The sequence below is a fragment of the Quercus robur genome, chromosome 4 (genome assembly GCF_932294415.1).
Source record: "Quercus robur chromosome 4, dhQueRobu3.1, whole genome shotgun sequence".
Taxonomy (NCBI): Eukaryota; Viridiplantae; Streptophyta; class Magnoliopsida; order Fagales; family Fagaceae; genus Quercus; species Quercus robur.
Window position 1 is genome coordinate 64,088,196 of NC_065537.1, and position 13,133 is coordinate 64,101,328.

General features: G+C 34.1%; 2 protein-coding genes and 1 non-coding gene across 3 annotated transcripts; 2 read left to right on the forward strand and 1 right to left on the reverse strand.

Annotated features, from left to right (window-relative positions):
• Positions 1–577: 577 nt before the first annotated feature.
• Positions 578–649, reverse strand: TRNAM-CAU (transfer RNA methionine (anticodon CAU)). Its single transcript has one exon. It is a non-coding gene; the product is annotated as a tRNA-Met (tRNA).
• Positions 650–783: 134 nt separating this feature from the next.
• LOC126723329 (40S ribosomal protein S11-2) lies at positions 784–3,515 on the forward strand. Its single transcript, XM_050426684.1, has 6 exons — positions 784–940; positions 1,121–1,161; positions 1,254–1,354; positions 2,679–2,823; positions 3,014–3,103; positions 3,261–3,515. The coding sequence occupies exons 1-6, from the start codon at positions 929–931 to the stop codon at positions 3,349–3,351; spliced, it is 480 nt and encodes a 159-aa protein (XP_050282641.1). The 5' UTR covers positions 784–928; the 3' UTR covers positions 3,352–3,515.
• A 1,707-nt stretch (positions 3,516–5,222) lies between these two features.
• LOC126723330 (uncharacterized) lies at positions 5,223–12,463 on the forward strand. Its single transcript, XM_050426685.1, has 6 exons — positions 5,223–5,555; positions 6,953–7,858; positions 10,158–10,331; positions 11,133–11,266; positions 11,790–11,900; positions 12,019–12,463. Exons 1-6 carry the CDS (start codon positions 5,412–5,414, stop codon positions 12,074–12,076), a joined length of 1,527 nt encoding a protein of 508 aa, XP_050282642.1. The 5' UTR covers positions 5,223–5,411; the 3' UTR covers positions 12,077–12,463.
• The last annotated feature ends 670 nt before the right edge of the window (positions 12,464–13,133 follow it).

Genomic DNA, 13,133 nt, shown 5'->3' on the forward strand with positions numbered 1-13,133 from the left:
TACGGTTAAATATTTCGAGCTAATATATATTTTTCTATTTATTTATAATTAAGTGAGTGGGTCAATTGTAGTGGGTTGGCAATGTTTCAATCCGTTACCCAACTCAATCCACTATTTTGGGGGTCTAACCCGCTCAACCCAAACCACCTAACTTAATAACCTGCATGGGGCAGGCGAGTCGGCTGTAGGTCAGGCAAGTTGGCGAGTCAAGCGAATATTCTATACATCCTTACTTATGTTTGATCTTGAGCTCGCTTGACTTAATTAATGAAAGAAGTTGAGCCAAGCCAAGCTTAATTTTTTGGACTTTTTGATTAGCTCAAACTAAAATATTATATGTAGGCTTGGTTCGAACTTCAACAACTTACTTTTGTTGTTAATATGAGGTTAAACATTCAATACTCTTAAAAAAGATAAATTAGGGGGGAAAAAATTAGAGAACATGAAGCCCATATCCAGATGCGTCCACTAAAAAAAATTATAGAAAATAAAGGCTAAAGCCCATATCAAGTTGGGTCCACTGTCATTCCCAAAAAAAAAAAGTGTTTGGTGCCACAAGGAAGCTTTTCTCTGGAAATATCAGAGCCAGGTTTCGATCCTGGGACCTGTGGGTTATGGGCCCACCACGCTTCCGCTGCGCCACTCTGATTTTGTTGAAAGCTTAACGTAACAATAATACTTATTCTATAAAATATAAATACTAATTCCTAAATTACATTCAATACACGAAATAGTGTATCGGGTCACCCAATTTGGCCCAATAAATATAATAACAAAAATCCCAAATTATGGCCCATAAATAGCCCATTTATAAATCACCTAAATCCGTTAAGCTTTTCACTGTGTTTCACTTCAGGTTTAGGGTTTTATAACACTTTCTTTCTGCCTCCTCTTTCTCCACCTCCTACGTCTCCCAATCTCCTCAACCATGGCTGAACAGGTTCAGATCCTCTCTCTCTCTCTCTCTCTATATATATATATATATAATTTGTTTGTGTTACTTTTTGTGTTCTGTTTGATTGGGTTAGAAACTGTTACGAAGTTTGTATTTTGAGCTCTTTACAGACTTCAAGATTGGATTTTTATTAATGGGTTTTGGTATTTTGCTCTGGTTTTTCAGACTGAGAAGGCATTTTTGAAGCAGCCCAAGGTGTTTCTAAGGTACTGTTAAATGGGCTTTCTTTTGTTGCAATTATTTGTTTATTTGATCTGATTTTTTGATTATGTTGGGAATGTGTTTGTTCTTTTTTTAGCTCAAAGAAATCTGGGAAGGCCAAGAGGCCTGGAAAGGGTGGCAATCGCTACTGGAAGAACATTGGGTTGAATTACAAGACACCCAGAGATGCAATTGAAGGTTTGCTTGTTTTGACATATTTAGTTTTGCAATTTTTTTTTTTTGTTGGGCACTAATTTCTGCTGTGAATTAATAAATAACTGAAGTTATTAAGATTTCTTTTCCTAATGTTGCATTTTGCTATATAATATCTGGTATCTGCCTATGTTTAAACGAAAAGTTCCACACTTGTTGGTATATCTATGGTCCTTGATGATGTTTTTCTGCCGTTTTTTCTAAAAAAAAGGTCCTTGATGTTTTTATTCAAAGTAAAATTTAATTGGTTTCGGACTTGGCCTTGCGTGTAGAAAATTTCCAATGCTTGGCATTTGGTTTAATATCATTGCTTTATGTTGAATGACTAGGATCTGACTGATTAGAGGTTGTTGGGCATTCTTCATGTTTTGTATCACTAAGCTAAATAGTTGATTAGTTACTACTTATAATTGGTGCACTATATATAAGTCTTCCTTGATGATGTGGTGCGCCTAGCCTGAGACTTCCAAGTTCCAATCTAATGAAAGCATGGCATCATAAGCAAATTATTGCTCAATTTAAGCACAGTACAAGTTGAGAGAACTACTAATGAGCTTAGCATAAACTTATAGAATGTCTAGGCATTTTCTGCAATATCAACCTGAGTCGAGATTGTTACATATTTGTTGGCTTCATCCTTTACTTCAATCATGAGTTGTAAATTTCTAACTTGAGCTGAACTTGTTGGCGTGTAATCACGTGTGTGCAGTATAATCAAAAGCGAGCTGGGTGCTTGAGTGAGGTGAGGTGCCTTAGTGAGTGCCTTGCCTTTAGAGCCTAGGCGATTGCCAAAGCACCGTAGACAGGCTCTAAGACGTTTGAGTTGAGAACCTCAATGAAATTCAGCAAATAAAAGGAAGTTTTGTACTTTTGCAAAAGCAGATAGTTCTATAAGTAATTCATGTTAGTGGATGTGGATGTATCTTTCTTCTCTCTCACCTCACTTTCTTTCAGCCCCAATTTAGTTTATTTTTATTTTAATAAATAATTTTTCAGCTTTAATAGTTGTTCTCTTTTTATTTTTAGTCTGTCCTTAGAATTAACTTATTGAGCCTCCTACAATATATAAAATTCAAACTGTGCCCAATATGCATTAGTTACATATGATTTGAGTTCATTATATGTATGATAATTGTATATAGAGTTAGGTGTCTCATGCCTTAGACGATGAAGGAGTGGACTTGGCACCTTAAGTCTCCTTTCGCCAGTGGTACATGCCTCTGTAGTACTGAACTAGTCATTAATGAATCATCATTTTTTTTCTTCAAAATCACATTTGAAGAATGACGTTGCCCTCCATTGTTTGCAGGAACATATATTGACAAGAAGTGCCCATTTACTGGCAACGTTTCTATCAGAGGTCGTATTATTTCTGGAACTTGCCAAAGTGCCAAGATGGTGAGGACCATAATTGTTCGAAGGGACTACCTTCACTTTGTCAAGAAATATCAGAGGCAAGAACACAACTTCTTATATGCTTCAGTTTCTCATCTTTTAATTTTTCATTTCTTAATATGTTCTGTGATAGCCAGTGATATCATTTATATGAATAAGAATATAATACTTATTGTTTGTGACCCCTTTTTACATTCTCAATTTCTTTAAGGAAATTCTCTCATCCATCAATCTGACATTGTTTTTCAGATATGAGAAGAGGCACTCGAACATTCCAGCCCATATTTCCCCATGCTTCCGTGTGAAAGAAGGCGATTATGTTACTATTGGCCAATGCAGGTTTGTATTATAAACTGCAGGGTCTGATCTTTCTTTTTCCCTGATCATTTTCTTTCCCTCTTTAGAATACCAATTTCGCTTCTTTTTCACTATGACTGTACTTAATATATATATATATATATATACACACATCTTAAACGATTAATTTATTTTACAGGCCTTTGTCAAAAACAGTGAGGTTCAATGTGTTGAAAGTCCTCTCTGCTGGCTCTGTTAGTGCTGGGAAGAAGGCATTTACAGGGATGTGAAAGTGATTGATTGTTATAGAGAAGGCTGGAGATATTGGCTTGGATTAAATTTTGTAGTAGCTTGCTCTTTTTTGGTTTTTGTTCTTAACCCTTTTGATGGATGCAAGACTTCAGGATTTGTTTTCTATTTTATCGTAATATTCAAGAAACTTTTTGCTTGGGTATTCTTAAAGGCAAAGATATGTTTTCTTGTTTACTTATCAAGGAGAAAAAAAAAATTACATATATTTTTATAATTAGTGGATTACCTTGATTAACAAGGTGCCCCCATATCTATTAGTCTATATAAATAGTGTGAATGGAGGTTTGAACAGTGCTAATTGAGAAAAAAAAAAATTTGGGGAGTAATGCACTGTTTTGAGTAAACCCATTTTGGCTGGGTTGTAGTAAAGATCTATTATTAGGCCTTTGATTTCGAATCCAGATCTGATGAATATCATGAAATCTTAATAACTACTAAGTCAGCCCCTGCCAATTAAGTTGTAAATTCATAATCTAGCATACTTCTTTTTGTGTATACCAAACAAAATGCGCTAGTTTATATCTTTCTATTTTTTATTATTAGCATCGTGGGCACCTGCACCACCAATAAATTTAGCACTGACAGTGATTATGAGGCAAAAAGCTGTGAAGTATTCAGTCCCACTTGTGGCTTTCCCTGAAATTTACTTTACTTTGAAGAGAAACCAAAATATTTTCTCTCAATCAATTATTAGTCTCTGACTTGGGAATTTACTTCAATTTTCTGGGTTTTGCTGGTTTCCTTTGGAATCGAAAAAAGGTGAATTAAATCAATGTTCTCTTTGAGCCTTCTATTTTAAATTTAGCAAAATTATTTATAGTTTTCTTTCTATATTTTTCATAATAACCTTTCAATGTATACTTCATATTTTATTGACTTAAAAAAAAAGATTAAATAGATAGAAAAAAAAATTCAAGAATAAATACTCATGAATTGGTTCTACTTTGAAAGTTAAGAAACTAAATTGACATAATTAGTAATTGACTAGATAAATTAAAAAATAACACTCCTGAAAAACCAAATTGAACTCTACGTTAGAGTACTAAATTAATCAATTTAAGATTTCTTCACTATTTTTCTCTTAAAAAAAAACATTTCTTCACTATTTTATTCTATCCTTTTTTTTCTTCTCATTCCATCTTGATTCATTATACACGTATATTTTTAAAATTTCCTTCTATTCTATTTCTTCATAAATTGTATGGTTAAGAAAAATAAAACATAAAATGGTCTTCTCAAAATTTAAACACTTTTTGTGCTGTTCCACAAAAGTCTACAATAAAACCAATCATCTAGCTTTGAAAAAAATCTAAATGAAATCACCCTTTGCAATATTGTGGCCCTCGATTGATCAGTTTTATCTAAACTTATTGAAATAATTAAAGGTGCTAGAAAAAAAAAAAAAAAAAAAAAAGTATTTGAATGACCCAAAGTTGGGATGAATTGCCATTTTGATCTTGTCTTGTCTCTTTTTTTTTTTTGGTTTTTGAAAGATACAACAAGTCATTTACATCTTTAAAGTCTATTTCTTTTTGTTATTTTAGTCTTTAACATTTAAAATTTATATAACTTTAGCTAATCTATCCATGTTTATTTATAAAATTGTTGTTAAATCTAATAATACACTTACGTGAAAAATGAATATTAAAATTTATAAATTAAAATAATAAATTTTGGAGACCAAATATATATATATATATATATTTGCTAACTTTTAAGGTTGTAATTTGAATTTTAGAAAAAAAAAAAAGAAAAAAAAAAAAAAAAAGAAGAAGACAAAGACCAAAAGAGTCTAGTCTAGCTTAGTGTTTCAACTTTCTACAATCTGGGGGTCCACCTGATACAGATGCTGATGCCGATACACAACCATTCTGGTTGGATTAGATTAGTGGGTTGACTCTATCTTCCTTGTTCTTTCCTTCTTTGCATGACCAAAAAATTTATTTCATTTCTCTGTGTTCTGTGTCTGGTTCTTCTTGTTGTTGGGGTAAAGTAAAAGCAAAAGCAAAAGCAAAAGCAGTAGTGTGAAAACTCAAACATGGGTTCAGGCAACAGTTGCATGGGGTCACACCCATCTGGGTCAAGGTCACAGCTGAGCCGCTCAGGCACAGCAATGTCAAAAAGGTCTAAGCTTTCCTTTCTCATCTGTGGTGCTTCCTCTGGTTCTCACACTCCCTTTCAGGTACTACTCTAAACCTCTCATAGTTTCAATTCTCACTTTTGAATTTCATCTACATCTATGCAAGTGTTTGAACTAAAGGATTTAGAATGAATTATGAAAGGGTAAAGATAAAGATTTCATTTTTATGACTTGGGTCAGCCTTTTTTAAAGCTTAATAGGCTTAATAATATGTGGATTTAGAAATAATTAGGTGTAAGCTGTTATGTCAAATACATAACATGGCAAGTAAAGGTTTTAATTGGAGCAAAATCCTCAAAACTCAAAACTCCATCATTTGTTGTTAAATTCACATGGAAATAGCTTTAAGAATTCTATTATATATACCCCTTTTGTACTTTTTTTAATTAATTGGTAGTAAAGGTCTTTATTTTTGTTAACTGGATGATATTGTTTTAATTTTATTTTGTAAGCCTTTCATTACCCTTTGTTTTGGTTCCGAGATAATAAGGAAAGAATTATAAACCAAAGTGTTGAATCATGTGTTTTGCATGTGGTTGTTGGGTTCAGAAAAATGAAAGCCTCATCCTCTTATAAGCTGAATAGTTGAAATTATTCTTGGTCGAGCCGAGGGGGGTTTTGTATATCCTATACCAATCAATGAAAAGTATGAAATTAACAAATTGCTTTCTATCATCCAGTCTCTTAGTTTTTACTTATTCTGAATTTAGGATTGAAATTCCAGAGCATCTATTGCACTTTAGTACTGATTTTATCATTATTAATTTGTGGGTCTGTTAAATATTTGCTAATTTTCTATGAAAACTAGGGAACAAATTCGTGGAGGATACGTAGAAGCTTTTAATCAATGTAGTTCTAAAAATAAGACTAAATCCGACCCAATAAAGAGAGAGAGAAATTCAAACCTTACTAAATCTGATGTTAAGATTTAGTTTGATGGTTGCCATCCTATTGTTATGAACTATGGCTGTAAGGTTAATGTCACCAACAGTGTTATTACTTGCTAATGGTATTTGTATAATGACTCATTATTCCATTTTGAATATGAAGTTGAACAAAATTTGCTACAGTTAGTTCTCTATGGTAACGTGTTGATAAAACATGTTCTTACCTTAAAAAGAAGAAAAAAGTGTGACTTATTTATAATTGAAGTATAAGAATACTCCAGCTCAAATGGCGCCTCCTCCTCTTGTAAGAGAAAGGTGGAGGTAAGGTTTTGGGTTCAAAACTCACTAGGCATGTGTGCGTAACTTACCAATAAAAAATTGTTAGTATTTCTATTTTTTGTATGATGAATTGGGAAGATCTATCTTAGTAGCTGGTGGTTTTGTTCATGTCATTTTTGTTATCACAGAACTTTGTCATTTTATAAGTTAAATTGAACCATCACAATGTCAGTTTTAACAGTGATGTTAAATTCGTAAATTCTTTAACTATAGGTGGAAAATCATCTCACTAAATCAACAGCAAGACCCCTAGAAAAGAAGCCTCCCCTTAATAGTGTATCCCTAAAGCCCATGGAGCAGCCATCCTCAAATTGTACTTCAGAAACTGGGTTCAGTAGCTCCAGCCCTGATAGTGGAGCCTCATCTGAAGTCATTCGTGGTACTGTTGTTAAAAGTTCTGCTGAATTTGGTCTGATAAATCTTGAAACATCTAGCAGTGGGAAATGCCTTTCTGAGAATGACGGATTACTGCCTCATCAGGCAAGTGCTCATGGTACTCCTGTGGAATTTCATAGGGAGAGCAGTGAAACATCTGGTATTACCTTTAAAGAACAATCATCTCTAGAGTCAGGGGATAGATCTTCAAGCAGTGTGGTTCAGGAGCCCGCAAATTTATGTTTAGTTGAGGAATCTATTCCGGATGCAGCTAAGGGCCTCCATTCTTCTGATTCTGATTCTGGATCTGCTTCTGTTGTTCCTGATTCTCCAGAAAATTGTCAATTGCTTCAAGATGATTCTGCTGAAAGGGTCACGTCTTCAGGTCTAGGATCCATTGTTTCTGCTACAGAACAAGATTCGAGAAATAGAAGTCGGCTTCATGTTGATATGGTGAGTATCTCCTCTGACACTTTGTTTAGAGGCATTTCAGATGTAAGTAACCGTGAGGCAAGAAGTAGTAGAGGAATGTTTTGGGATACTTTTTCAAGACGCAGTTTTAGACAGCATAGTGATTCCCCAACGATTGTTTTCGCAACCAGTCATGCTGATGGTCTTAGATCTCATGACAGATGGCTCCTTGATTTCAGTGATCTCCATTATGACGGGGTTGGTCATGATTCTAGACACCCTCGCTATGGTGGTCATCATAGACGTGAAAGACGACGGTGGTCAAGATATGAGGTAATACTTTATGCCCTTTTTCTTATCATGTGATGCATTATTTTGGGAATTTTCAAAAAGTCATGTCAAAAGGATCTCAATTTATTAAAAAAAAAAAAAAAAAAAAAAAAAAAAAAAAAAAAAAAAAAAAAATCTTATTTGTATTTGCTCTTAAAGTATAAATACCTTCTGAAAAATCCTTTTTTTTTGCAAAGTATGACCCATTGGGTCAGACATTTATTTAATTTTTGGATAAGGGTGAATTGGCTTAAATGATTAGGCATCGCAAACTTTTGAACTAAAGGAAAGTTTTCTAGTGTGATTCTATTTTTAGTTTTTAGAAAACCAATTCCTCTAGGCGGGGCAATTTGATTGAAGTTTGCTTGATAGAAGTTGATGGAAGTGTAATTTGGGGGGGGGGGGTGTTTAGATATGATTTTGTTACTAACTTCTGAATACATGTCCATGATGAAAATTATAATGGCAACTTGCAGAATTTTTTGTTGATTTTTTTTTTTTTTGGGGGGGAATATCTTCCACACTTCCGCCTAAAAGGACAAGGTTGGTTGGAGCCTTCCTGTCCAACCTCATGATGTGGTAGGAATGGACTGGACAGCAGAGGGATATCTTTTTGAAAAAAATTCAATGGATGTGTTAGAATTAGAGTAAGAAATTCCCCTTGAGTTTGCCAACCAAATCTTGCCACTTTATGGGGTTCATGGGCAAGCTCCAACCCTAATTTGTTCCTCTTGTAATCCATGCAAGAAAATTAAAACTTGTAATATATTATTTTAGCATTGTGAATGACTCATTTATGTAGTGAAGTTTACATTTTCTTTACTCTCAACATTACTGCAACCACCATATGGGGTTGCTAGCATGAATTCTACCTTTTCATTCTAGCCCATTATTAATGGAGTAACATGAAGTTTCTGACTAGATGTCAATCTGGTCCAACCTTTTTTCGTTTATTATTTAATTCAGGGCTGGCTTTAAAGCTGCAGTTCTGGAATTATTACATTATTCAATATGTCGTCTTATGTAAATGTGAGGAATTTGTCTAGTGCTTTATATTATTTAAAGGATTAGTAGCCTAGTAGGTCTAGTCTGTCTCTATAATACTGCATGGTGTTAAATTGATGGTGATCTTCTTTTGTTTCCTTTGCAAAAGTGCGTTTCCCATGCTCTTATGTTACTTTCTTCCTAAGGTTTGCTTGTAAGCAAATTGTTTGTAGTAAGCATGATGGGGAAGCGCAAAGAAATATATATTTTGATTTAGTCTTATTTAATTGGATTAATTTGCATTTTATTTTAGGCATTAATTTATCAGAGTCAATGCTATTTTTGTAATTCAATAATAGGATCTCCTAAATTATCAATGAGAATTAGTGTTTCCCATGTCAATTAGAATTAGGATTAGTCTTAGTAATCTATATAACCACAGTATTATACTCCTATGGAAACAAATTACAAGTTGATTGGTTAATAAAATTTCTCTTGGATTTCCAATGGTTTGATGCTGACTCCAACCAACCCTAGGTCCTCACTCCTAGAGTTTTCTGTCTTGCTTGTTGTTGACTCGAACCAAGCCTATGTGGTAACTCCTAGGTTTCCTATCCTTTATTTTCTAGTCTTTAATTTTTAAGTTGCATGATTGCATCGTTTTGGTAAGCAAAGCTAAATATTTATTTTAATTTAGTCTTAAAAAAAAAAATAATAATAATTCAGTCTTATTTAGAGTCAAATTTATGTTTTGTAATTCAATGTTTGGGAACTCCCAAATCAACTAGAGTTAGGGTTTCCTCTGTCAATTAGAATTAGGTTTAATCCTAGTATTGTATTGTACTCCTATGGAGGCTGATCACATATCACAGTTTGATTGATTAATAGAATTTCCCACAAAATGTTGACTCCTATTGGTGCTGACTCCAGCCAACCCTAGATGTTGACTTCTAGAGGTTTTGTCTCATGCTTGGTGCTGTCTCCAAGCAATAATGGGTGTTGACTTTTAGGTTTCCTATCCTTTATTTTTCTGTTCTTTAATTTTTGCATTGCATTGTTTTGGTTTTGTCCCCTTGTACCATGTCAATTGTAACAAGTTGGAACAAAGATCTATTTTATATGAAGTTATTTTCCAGTTCTTTTGGAAGAGAGATGCAATGAGTGCGTGATGTCTTTGTTTTTGCATAAATATTTCCTTTTCCCCCGCTTTTATATCCCCTGTTTTTCGTCTTCAGTTCGGTGTATGGATTTTTTCTGCTTTCACCTGCAGTCTGCTTTATTTTTGTCCTTCATTCATGTGCATTTTCTATTCTTGCAGAGTTCAGAAAGAGTTCATAGTGATCTGGATGATGAAGACAGGCATATGTCTTTCTGTGCATCAGGACTCCACCCTAATGGTAGATGCACTTGTGGGACATTCTTTTCAGCTGAAGAGCCTAGTATTCATGCAAGCATCTTTCAAATACTCATGCTTGCTGATGCACTATTTGAGGTAGATTTCCCAAGTCACATATTGTTTTATTTTATCTGGCTTATATTCTGTTAGCAGGCTCCATCCTTAAGATCACTGGTTGGGCTGTCTCCTTGCATGTACGTCCATAAACATGTGTAATTGGGGACTTGTATCTTGTATTTTCCCAGGAAGTTGTTGAAGAGTGGAATAGTCTGCCCCTTAAAATAAAAAAAAAGGGTTGAAATATGCTTTAAAAAAAAATAAAAAATTGATGGATGGATTTTGAACTTGGACCAAGTTGGGATGAAAAGTTTATTTTAGCTTTAAAAAGAAAAAAGAAAACTTAACAGAATCAAGTGAGAGAATAGCAATGTACATGAGTTCCCCTGAAAACTAAGGAAAGCATGTTAACTAAGCCATGAAGTAAACCTTAAAATTTCAATTTCACTGAATAATAGTTTTTTAAGTCAGTTCCCGTTATCCCCTCCTCCTCCCATGATCATGACTTAACCATGTGTAAAACAAAATCTAAGAGAGCATAGGCATTTGTTAATAATGTGAATGGGGTTAGACTATCTAATGCCCATAATTCTTAGTTTACATGACTGGCAAGAGGAGGAGGGAGGTGAACATTAGTCTAATAAAATGATTACTATTTAGTGCGCTGTCATACTTTGCTTATATAGAATTGTAGAACTGTCACATGCAATTTGCAAAAAACTGAATTATAAGAGGATGGCTGGGCAGGCTCTCTCTCTCTCTCTCTCTCTCTCCCCCTATCTTTTTTAGTTCATACTTTTATTTAAACACTTTAGTATTATCATAATTTCCAAAATGCAGGTCTTGGATGAAATCCATCACCACCCGGTGTCTGATTCGCCGTCTGTGCTTTCACTGCCAGCTCCAGTGGATGTTGTAGACTCATTTCCTCTCAAGAATCACAAGAAGGCCGAGGCAACTGAAAATGGAGCCCAGTAAGTTTATTTGGTATATGTCTATTTGGCCAAAAAAAAAAAAAAAAAAAACGTGGAAAAAGAAAAAGAAAAAGAAAGGAAGTATGCATCATATAAGGTTTGGTTTGTTTATATGAAAGTGTTGCTTACATGAGGGTATATGAGGGAAATTCAGTGGTTTCTTTTTTCTTATTTTTTCTCTGAAACCAAACAAGCTTAGATCTTAAAGAGCCTAATTGTACATGAATTTTAGAATATATTTAACTGAAATTAGCTTCACATAGATAATTTATTATGTGCATTGTTAACGGATATCTATGCATTTTCCAAAGTTGAGTGATCCAATAGTTATAGATTGACTACATGTACAATTTTTCTTTGGAAGTTTGGAACATGTTGCTGTTCCTCTACTTGTGGTTATTCTTGAAGTATACATTTGAATGATTCCCACTATTTCTTTAACAGTTTACAGTGAAAATTGCATAATCTTTGTTCATCTTCAGAACTTATTCAAGGTCCTTATATATGTTGTCATCAATAACAGGTGTTACATTTGCCTGGCTGAGTACGAGGAAGGGGAAACAATAAGAGTTCTCCCATGTTGTCATGAATATCATATGCCATGCATTGATAAATGGCTCAAAGAAATTCACGGGTATCTTCAATGCTTTCATGCTTTTATTTTATCATTTTACTGGAGTCTACTTTATAAATTAAGTTCAATTATTTTCTAATATAACGTTGTCCCTTCTGTTCATATGCTGTTGCTGTAGTGTATGCCCAATTTGCAGAGGAGATGTTTGTGAGGGCATTGCCGAGGCTTCCACCTAAAATCCAGAAATTTCATCTTTTTGATGGATATGTAAATACATATATAAATAGGTAAAGGTTTTTTCTTGAAATATTTTATGCCTACATAGTTGTAAAACAGTAAAAGTTTTATGCTTCAGTAATATGATATGCTATAAGTTGGCTCCAGAGAATTAAGAAGAGGGGCATATGCATCTTGTAGTTTCCCTGTTGAAATTCCAGCACATCAGATTTTGTAATAAAAACTAGAAAGGATTATCATCAAAATCATTGCCACACCATCAATATGCAAAATGGCATTGTCATGATGAGCGAGGTACTGAAATTTGGTAATTGCTGTCCATCATTTGGATGGAATATGCTAGTTATGATGTAGTTTATGAAAGTGATTTGATTGTTGATTCCAAACTTGATTACTTAAAAGTGATTTGATCTGCTCAGGAGCAAATTTTTTCGGATTCTCAAAAGCTTGGAAGCAGGATTTTTAGCTGGGTTTGTAACAGTTTGACATAGCTTTTAGGTTCTCCTGTTCATTGGAACCATTCCATCACATTGTGATTAAAGGCATAGCATTGTCATTATAGTGACCAATTTAAAGATGCACTTGTATGTAGCAGATCCTATTTAACAGACAGCCTTAACCATGTGATGACCATCAGATACCTAGCTATAGCAAGTACTGAAAAAGTAATCCCTGAAACTACCCATTGAAAGCAACTAGGGAACATAAGCTAGGCCAGTGTAAGTAATATCAGTTCAAAACTTTTAACATTTACCAAGAAAAGGGAGGTAAAAAAAAGGCAGGAAATCTATGCTATTCATCCAGAACTGCCGGATAAAGTTTTCTAGTTCCAGTGACTGAGGAACGTTGTCCTTTTGTCTTGGAGTGAAAATTCTTTGGCATGGAGGACTGCAGTGGCATTATTTAAGTTTTAGAGACCACTTGTAGCTGATTTCTATTGGGCCAAGATCTTAACTACTTCATTGGGAAGATTTGGTGTTTCACGGATCCAAAAATTATTATGATTGACACCACATCATTTTAAAGTAGTTATCATTCTTTGTTCAATGGGATGGA

Coding starts and splice junctions, on each gene's coding strand:
- LOC126723329 (XM_050426684.1), top strand. Junction 2,824..3,013: donor TTTGTCAAGAAATATCAGAG/GCAAGAACACAA, acceptor ATTGTTTTTCAG/ATATGAGAAGAGGCACTCGA. Junction 3,104..3,260: donor GTTACTATTGGCCAATGCAG/GTTTGTATTATA, acceptor TTTATTTTACAG/GCCTTTGTCAAAAACAGTGA.
- LOC126723330 (XM_050426685.1), top strand. CDS start 5,412: ATGGGTTCAGGCAACAGTTGCATGGGGTCACACCCATCTGGGTCAAGG. Junction 7,859..10,157: donor GACGGTGGTCAAGATATGAG/GTAATACTTTAT, acceptor CTATTCTTGCAG/AGTTCAGAAAGAGTTCATAG. Junction 11,267..11,789: donor GCAACTGAAAATGGAGCCCA/GTAAGTTTATTT, acceptor CATCAATAACAG/GTGTTACATTTGCCTGGCTG.